Source organism: Sinocyclocheilus anshuiensis, unplaced genomic scaffold (genome assembly GCF_001515605.1).
Source record: "Sinocyclocheilus anshuiensis isolate Anshui unplaced genomic scaffold, SAMN03320099.WGS_v1.1 scaffold991, whole genome shotgun sequence".
Taxonomy (NCBI): Eukaryota; Metazoa; Chordata; class Actinopteri; order Cypriniformes; family Cyprinidae; genus Sinocyclocheilus; species Sinocyclocheilus anshuiensis.
Window position 1 is genome coordinate 633,506 of NW_015547702.1, and position 10,000 is coordinate 643,505.

Genomic DNA, 10,000 nt, shown 5'->3' on the forward strand with positions numbered 1-10,000 from the left:
TATATATATATATATTAAGCAGCACAACTGTTTCAACACTGATAATAAATCAGCATATTAGAATGATTTTCTGAAGAATCATATGACACTGAAGACTGGAGTAATGATGCTGAAAATTCAGCTTTGCTTCACGGGAATAAATTATATTTTAAAGTATATTAAAATAGGAAACCAATATTAGAAATTGCAATAATGTTTCACAATATTACTGTTTTTTTTCTGTATTTTCGATCAAATAAATACATCCTTGATTAGCATAAGAGACTCCATTAAAAAACAAGGTCAACTATTTATTAGGTTTATAATATAGGCCAAACATAATATAATATAAAAACAAACTGAAGCATTTAAACTGGTAAAATAGAATAGAATAGAAAACAAACTGAAGCCGACCTCATACGTCATCCGCCCGGAACTGCTTCCGTTTACAACAGTGAGTGCAAGCTAGATTAAATTGATTATTACTTTTTAAATATGGTTATTTTTCTTACAAAAACGCATCGATTCGCTACAGGAGGCATTTGTTCACCCCCCGGAGCCATTTGAGACACTTTGTTTTATGGATGGGCGCTTTTTATTTCACGTCTTTTGAACTGAAGCACTGCAACACCCGCTGACTACAATGATAGAGCTTGGAATAGCCAGGACAATTTTTAATATAACTCCGACTGGATTCGTCTGAAAGAAGAAAGTCATATACACCTAGGATGCCTCGGGGGTGAGTAAAACACAGCCTAATTTTAATTTTTGGGTGAACTAACCCTTTAAGTGCCATAATCAGGTCCCCAGTGCATCTACCAACCCAGAAAACGTGAAAATGATTAACCCAGTACATTTTTTTTGGTAAGCCTTTCTCTGCAAGCTTGTGAAAAAACGAGCCGCTAAGATTTCGCTCCCCCAGTAACATTCAGTAGATAGAGGATCTTATTATAATATTACCGCCAATTAATTTGCACGTTTTCACCCACGGCACCGCCATTGTGTTTTCACAAGCGACAACGGTGTACCAGTTCTAACAAAAGTTGAGGCAAAGCATGATAACTGTTCTGTCTTTGGCTGCACTGACGAGCACAGAAAATTGTTGTCCCAGCCTCAGAGGAGACCAGAGAGCAGTAGATTTATTGATTTATTTACTGTATATTACGTTGCTACCACACAGATCTAATATAAACATGCAATTTCTTTCCCAGCTGTTTACCTTCACAGACATAACCGACGGCTTTTGTAACTCGTGTTTTTAACAAACTTGTGCGTATTTGACAGTTTAAGCGCAATAAGACATGAAAGAGAACTTAGTTTAGTACTCACATGCGGTGGGACAGATGTTATTTAGCAGAGTATCTGAGGAACGAGCTGTAAAGGCACAGCCCTGTTCTGGAAAAGGGGGCGGGGAACAGCAGCTCATTTGCATTTAAAGAGACATGCACGAAAAAAGCAGTGTTTCTGCTTCTACTCAAAATAGGTATCTTCAAAATGATGCAATAAATGATCTGTAGGGTATTTTGAGCTGAAACTTTACAGACATCCTGGGGACACCTAAGACTTATATTAAATCTTGTAAAAAGGCATAATAGTACATAATAGGTGCCATTTAAATGTTAAAACAGAGGTCTTTAAAATCTACCGTATTGACCCGAATATAAGACGATGTTTTTTTCTTGGAAATATCTCTGAAAAAACGCGGTCATCTTATATTCAGGGTCTAGACTTTGACATGCCAATGATACACCCACAACAATAGGTGGCGCCAAATACGCATAAAACGAGTGTGCCATGAAATACGTCCTAATATGCTGATTTGATGCTCAAGAAACATTTCTGATTATTAGCAATGTTGAAAACTATATTGTGCTCCTTAATTTTTTTTAGGATTTTTTCTTCTTTCCAAGAACAACAATTACATTATTAAGCCTGGTCAGCGTGGAAGTCTGCAATAGACAATCGGCAGTATGTGAGAAAATGACAAGACATTCTTCTGGGTTAAAAGCTCACAGACAAAGATCAGTTTGTTGCCAGGAAACAGATGTTAGTCCCAGGGAATGCTAGGAGATGTAGACCAAAGGAATGAGTTAATCTTTCTCCAGAGAGATGAGAGTAAATACAGAGACTTTTCACACACTCACTATACTCATGAGAGGATGTCTGAGGCTTACAGGGGATTCAAAAACCAGCAAGCACACAAATCCACCAAAAAAAAAACATAAGCTACAATAAAAACTAGTGCTGTCAAACGATTAATCGCGATTAATCGCATCCAAAATAAAAGTTTTGAATACAAATATATACATGTAAATAAATGCAAATATTTTCAAAATATATACTGTATGTGTGTGCATTTATATATACATAATAAATATAGACAGCACACACAGATATATTATGTAAATAAAAACTTTTATTTTGGATGCGATTAATCGCGATTAATTGTTTGACAGCACTAATAAAAACATCTAATTTAAAAAAATCTGATGCCTTCAAACAGTAGTTTCTATGGTAGTTAATGTGTTCAAAAAACTATGATATACTTACAGATTCACTGAACTAGATTTTTGAACGATGGCAGCTAATGAATGAGTGCTTTTGGGAATTGAGAGGAATGTGATGACAGATTTATGACTGTACAGAGAAACTGCTCTAAACGTTATTCTCCAGTTTAACTTCAGCTTTATTCTGCAGAGACAAAAACACAGGATTTATAAGAAACAATCCATTCTGAATCCAATGTCTCCTCAGAAAGAAAATAAAAGCCCTCCCACGTGTCTTCCTCATGGGAGGACACCGGACTAATGAATGGCCATATTTTACTGAAAGTGAAGCATATGGATCATTTTGCACCTCAAGAGCTTTAGCTACATGCATCTCAATGATGTTCACCAAATGTTAGCAATGCAGACTGGAATTCAACTGGAATTCAGCCGTCTGATTTATCATGTAATTCAGCCACTCACTTCTGTTTAATTTGGTACATACCACATTATGTGTGCTTTAAGCAAATTATCTCTTTAAGAACGTTATGTGAGAAATAGTGTGATCACATTCTTTAAAACATTCCCTCCAAATTCAATTCAAATGAAAATGACTTTATAAATATGTCCTTTATAAGACATGGCTAATCTTGAATGTTCTTAAGGATGTTTAAACTTGAAAATACTTGGAAATGATCTCTGTGATCTGTTCTTTTCCATTGCGTTCTGTCAAACAGTCCGTTCCAAGCCTGCATGATTTTCTTTCTTCTGTGGATCACCAAAGACATTTTGAAAAAATGAAAATGAAAAAGTTTTTGTGTGTTTGTGTCTATACAATGAAAGTCAATGGAGTCCAATGTTGTTTGGACCTCAACATTCTTTTAATATCTTCTTTAAAGTTCTGCAAAAAAGTCCTATAGGTTGGGAATGACATGAGAGTGAGCAAAAGATGACAGAATTTCCATTTTTGAGGCAACTAACCCTTTAAGACAAACTAATTCAACTAATTGTTCAGTAGGGGTTGCACCAACTAATCGACTTTAATGCTCTGCCATGACACTTTAAGCTTGACGCCGACTAGTCGCTGGTCCTATAGAGGGTGCAACAGGATAAGAAATCTTTGAAGGACTTCCACATTTACACTCCGTTTCCAAACAGTTAAAATGACAAATAAATGCATACTCTGAAAGCGCTCCACAAGACATATGTGATTATATTACTGGATGCTCGAAATTGAATGGGAGAATGCACGTTTTAAACAGCTTATTGTAGAAGTTAATCGCCGTTCTGATAAAAATGAGCTGTTATAGGAGCAATAGCCACGTCGGCAGCGCTGTGTCATATGCCATAGCTGTACACAAGGTGTTTGAGTCTCAGCTCCAGGTTCAGGCTTATTTGTTCATTAATGACGTCATCAGAAGTCATTCAACCCCTATTGTTCAGATAACCAAAGATGCCATTGCTTTGTTATTTTGTTATATAATGCATTGGCGTTTTTAAGGCCACTGTACCTATAAATACATGGCAGGATACAGGATTACCAAGACACCATACCATCCAATTTCAGCTGAAAAACCTCTGTACAGCACTTAAATGTCAGGGAATCCCTGGTGGGCCTGATACTGAGCGCATTTGGACTGGGTCACGAACAAAGCTGCCCTCCTAACAGCTCCAGAACAATGATCTTCTGTCCCTTCACACAAACCACTGCTGGCGTCTCCGCCTTCACAGAGAAGCCACAAAACAAGCCAAATTGAGTTCAAGGTGGCAAATCTTGATTGTCCAGAGGAGACAAAGAGTTTGGGAGTGGTAGAGTCAGTGACTTTTGGGTTACTCTCTATGAGCTTGTGTTCAGAAAAGACATACAAAGACTCATCTGATGTTCAAAGCAGGTAGTTTGAAATGTAAAATACTTCCCTTGCACTAGTTAGTGCAGCAGACTATGCCATTTCCTGCACAACTTTCTGAAGTCCATGAAGCGTGTCCAAAAAGAAGCCAGAAATCAAAGCATTTCTTCTCGGCCTGTTGATATCTTAAGTATTATGGGGGCTTTGCGATGTTTTCCTTCACACTTTCCCTTATATGGGCCATTTGTGTAGTCTATGATGCTATTTCTAAGCCTCTCTGCTTGAAGAAGCCCTCTGATCTAAACACAGCAAGAATTCTTCTGTAGGATATAACTGAGAGATCAGTTTGAGCATAGAGGATTGATCCAGCTCAATCTGCAACATAAAAAACTCTTTTTTATTTAGAATAAATTATATTAAACAACTTGAGTGACACGCCAAAACTAGGACACTGTAGTTTTGAGCTCGCTGACAGTTTGAGTTGTGGACTTACAATCACAGAAGACATCTATACTAAGGATGCGCATCTCCATAATTGAGGGCAATGCGATACGCATATCGATGCATAGCCAACGATACAATACATTAAAGATACATATGAAGCAGCTGTGCAAAACCGACGCGATGCAATACGAATCACCACTATTATGATGCAGTGCGATCCGATTTCAATTAGATTTAACACAATGCGATTCAATGCAATAGAAAAAAATATGATGCTATGCAATTCAATATGGTACAGATAGTTGGCTTTTATTTCTTTGGTTCAGACAGACAGCCATGGCAATCTATATGTGACTCTCAGGACATGCCTCGGTCTCCGTAGTGTTGCGATACGTCACATTCACGTAGCAACAGTGGTGATGAGAGAACGCGCTTGAGAAACCGTTTAGAGAGGAGAAATCTATCTACATAATACACAAATATTGGTCACAAATTATTGGTCACTTTCTAGATAATAAAAATATAGTGCATCTAGTAAAAATTATATATAAATCGTTTTTACCAATGCAAAATATGTTAGAAGCGATGCATCGTGATACAAATGCCAACAATTTTTAAATTGATGCATCGTGTCGTTAACTTTGCACCGATGCAAATCAGTGAATCTTACCATCACTAGTCTATACTGTAGAATAAATCATTTACAAAGTGTCTTCAGTATCTGATGGCTAAAACTATGGCCAAATTACAGCCCAACATTTATCCATTTTGGTGTCTATTTACTGTATTTTCTGGAATATATGTTGCATTTTTTCTGAAACTTTCCGTGACTTACATAGTGCAATTAACATCAAGCATTCAAAACATGCACAAAGCAAACATATTTGAATTTTTCCAAAATGAAAGAGGAACATGAGCCCAAGTTTACTTGTATTGCATATTTTTTGCTTCAAATAAATTCGTTTAGGCTTGGCATTTTTTTAATAAATGAATTTATGTTTGTTTTACACCTACAGTTTTCATTCCTGTTCTGTTCTGAAAATCATAAAATTGAAAAGATTTAAGTTGAGTGAGGGGAACTAAAATGTTCTTGAATCTTGAGCAAGTAACTTTAAAGGGGTCCTATTATGCTCTTTTACAATGTCTTGAATTTGTTTTGGGGGTGTACTAGAACATTCTCTCATGCTTGGTGGTTCGAAAAACGCATTATTTTTTACATAATTTACATTATTACAACACCTTTCTCCCCAGTCAGGCACAAACGGCTCGATTAGTTCCGGGTTTGATGAAGGCCCGCCTTCCGAAAAACGAAATGTGATGTGATTGGTTAGCTATCCCAGTGCGTTGTGATTGGCGAACAGCTTAGACTGTGTTTCAATACTGCCCCGCCCCTTGCCAAAGCAGCAAGTTTAAGTTAAGGATGGCGGAATTATTTTAATGATATTCTAATGGGACGCTTTGTGATATCACAAAACCCGGAAAACAAACGCTGTAGTCCAAACGAGCCGTTGTTGGTAGTTCTTGAAAAGGGATTTTTTAAAAACGAAATATCTCCCTTTGGAGTGGACTTTGAGATTTTTAAGTTTGAAGATCTTTTTTATGCTCAAACATACACACTACACACTGACTAAAATTCAAAAAGTGAAAAAGCATAATAGGACCCCTTTAAAGGCACAGACATTTGTAGGGCTCTATGATTTCTAACATGGACCGAATCGCAGAATTTAGTCATAAAAATTAAATTTATTTAATAAAAAAAAACAACTACCATCATATACACACACAGGAACACAAGAAAAGGTCTTTACGACAACCTGTCAAAATAAAAGTTTGAGTCAACTTGAAGAAATTGTGAATACAGAATAATAGCATAACGTATTTCTAAATGTAATAACAAAAATAGTAGTAATAAAATTATTAAAAAAATCTTAATAAGGAATATTACAGTTTTTCTTCTATGTTTTAATTTTAATAAATCGATAATCAAATTGTTAAAGTTTCATGATCTCAAATGATTAGACATGTTTTTGATTATTAACATTTAATTAACACATTAAAATGGAATCCATAGTAAAAAAAAAAAAAAGGAAATATAGAATTTGAGAAAATACAACAGAATTTGGGGAACAAAATTTAATTGTTGTTAAACTGTTTAAGTTTCATGATTTCAATTAATTAGACATGCTTTTTGACTACAAAATTTAATTTGAACAGAATATAATATAACCCAGCATAATAATAATAATTATAATATTTAAAACTGAAAAAACAGAACTTAGTAAAAAAAAAATGAATTTGGTAAAAAATTAAACAGATTTTATAGAGTCCTACAGCTGAAGCGAAATCCTTTTTCGTTACTGTGTTGGTATGTATGTACAGAGGGACTGTGCACTTGCAATGCATTGGCCAAGCATTCGTGTCTTCATTTACGTACTGCACTCTGACCCAGGAGATCAAACACCTGTTTCTCTCGTTCCCTCTCTGGCTCCAGCTGACCAAACACATCAGACATTCCTCCATCTGCTCATCGGACCCGTCAGCCCACCTCACTCGCACGCTCCCCGCATTCCTCTCCAGCGGGCAACCGCTCTCTCCTGCACAACTATGCGCTGTGCATTCTCACTATCTTTAGTCTCATAATCCATGTAAACATGTGGAGGTACACACGTACACGTTTACTGCGCTCATAACAAGACTCTGGACACACACAGAGAACTAAAGAGCCGTTGTGGAGAGCGACGCTGTGGGTCAGAGGCAGTCATGCAGAGGAGAAGCTCAGGAATGCTCATTTTCCTTCAAATAGCTGCCAGTCCCAGGGGCCAGAGCGGAGCTAAATAAAGAGTGAGGCAACAAGGCTGGATGAATGCATGGAATGAAGGTTTATCTGAACTTCACCGCAGTGCATGGGCTCTGTTTAGTTTAGTTCAGTCAGACCCAGTGCTGTTTCCTGTCAGCCTATATGCTCCGAACACACACATATACGCCCCAACCACAAGCTAAATCATTTACAAAACACAGACAAACTGAGATGAAGCCTGACATCCAACACAGACCAGACCTACAGCTTCAAATCTGACCGTCAAACATAAATCTGTGCACATACATATTAGCAACAAACAGGGACAAAAGATTCCATTATAACAGCTGAAACAATAGACATAAAAAAATGTATACAAATATAAATCAGTTACTTTAAATTGTAATTATATTTCACAGTATTACTGTTTTACTGTATTTTTGATCAAATAAATGCAGCCCTGGTGAGCAGAAGAGACTTCTTTTAAAAGCATTAAAAATATATATATTTTTTCATGACACTGTGATCAGCACAAACCACATTGAATCTTATCTTTACGATTCTGATTTGGGCCACTTCCATATGTGGTCCTAAATCCGATTCAGGTCAGATGATTTGCAATGCGACCGCAGTCTGAACGGTCATATCGGAATTCATGCGACATTTACATCACACTAGATGGACATTCGTCATAATTCTGCACTGACAGGAGTGACTCCAAAGATTTTATATGCTGGTATGATCACTCGGTGAATATGACAGACAGTTGTGGATGTAGTCAGTGGAGAGACGCAGAGGTGTTGAACTTATAACTATCACAGTGACAGCTCTATACAAGCTAAACTTATGGGGTCCTATCGTAAATATTTAAAAACTTTGCTCTGTGTCTTCTTATACTTGCTCACAAATTCGCTGACTTCGGTGGCACATCAGCTTATAAATGAATGTGTAAATGATTACTTCAGCAGCTCCCTTGTTTACTTCCGTATGACAGCGAGCTTATATCTTGAGTGAGTTTGTATGACACACACACTTACTGCAAGCGCTGCAGGTGAAGCAGCTGTCATGGTACAGGCTGCCCATGGCCTGACACGCCTGACTCGCTCCATACACAGCCTTGTTGCACTTCACACAGCTGCCTGCAAAAGAGCAAAAAAACAAACCAGGTCACACTTTCAATTTCATTCTATATAGGTAAGAAGAACTTAATGAAAGAGTGTGTAAGAGGGAAGGCAATGCTGAAGAGGCGTCTTGAGTGTCAGTGCAGAGGTCAGCTGTGTTGTGACACTAACCACAATAATGTTTGTTCTGACTGGACAGTCAGTGTGAAGCATTGGATATTGATATTGGAGATATTGGGAGTTATGTAATTACAAATAGAGGTATTGGAATTACGTTAAACTAAAATTTTGTATTTCTTATCTAGACCACAGCTCTGCACATTTGATTCACTCTTTTAAACAAGCTTCATGAGGCACATCCCGGGATCTGGGTTACCAAGTCTGCGAAACAAAACTAGCCCAATGGCCAATCAAAAATAAACCAAGACTAGCCAAATCCCAAATGCCACTCCAATATCTAAAACACATATTTACGGCCACTGTTCTGCATTAGACACAACCGGAAACTTGAAAATCACTATATTTTAGTAATCATAAACAGTCAGTTTTCATAAAGGAGCTCAAAGGCTCCTACCAGTGCCCTCCCTGACAAACCTCATTATCTGGAAGTTTGTCAAATATAAAATTGGTAAAATATATGCATTATATGCATTTAAATAAAATACAATTTATGCAATATGTCAAACCTTTAACCCCTAGGGGGGAAAAAATCAACCCGTAAAAGTAGCTAAATTTCATGGGAAAACTGCAGGTTTGGCAACCCTACCTGGGATGCTTTTTAAACAGTATTGATTGAGGGATTTGTTTTCTATTGACTGACCTTCTTTGACTATCAGTTTCCTTCACTCATAAAAAGATAAATAAAACAAAAGCTTTTAATTCTGAAAAAAATAAAATGCAAAAGTCACATATTATATTTGTCTACAAAAATAATTTCAAGATTTCAATTTAGAAATTTTTATAAAAAAGATCATAAGAAACAGTCATGTTTGTCAAATCTTTTGACTGCTAATGTAACTTAATTGTAATAATGCAATTGATATTAAAATCATACAAGCTGTAAGTACATTAGATTTTAAATATTTTTAACTACTTGACAAGTCAGTAATTTGTCTAGCTTGGTTCCCTTTATTTTTATTTTTAACTTCTCAACTGGAAAACTGGTGCAACTCCTTGTTAAAGCATGATAAACCACAGTGAAATACACGGAGTAGCATTTACTTTCAAACTACTCCCACTCAAAAATGATTAGTATATTTCACAAATAAATATAATGAAACGTCAAGCAACAAAATGAATTAAACATGAAATTTTAAAGGCTGAAAT

General features: G+C 36.5%; 1 protein-coding gene across 3 annotated transcripts in view; it reads right to left on the reverse strand.

Annotated features, from left to right (window-relative positions):
- The window catches only part of LOC107703922 (LIM domain-containing protein 1-like), a 49,605-nt gene that overhangs the window by 24,504 nt on the left and 15,101 nt on the right, over positions 1 to 10,000 (reverse strand). For all 3 annotated transcript variants that reach the window (XM_016506726.1, XM_016506725.1, XM_016506724.1), the window contains exon 3: positions 8,591 to 8,692. In XM_016506726.1, coding sequence (XP_016362212.1) covers positions 8,591 to 8,692 — 102 coding nt within the window. The remainder of the gene's footprint in view (positions 1 to 8,590; positions 8,693 to 10,000) is intronic.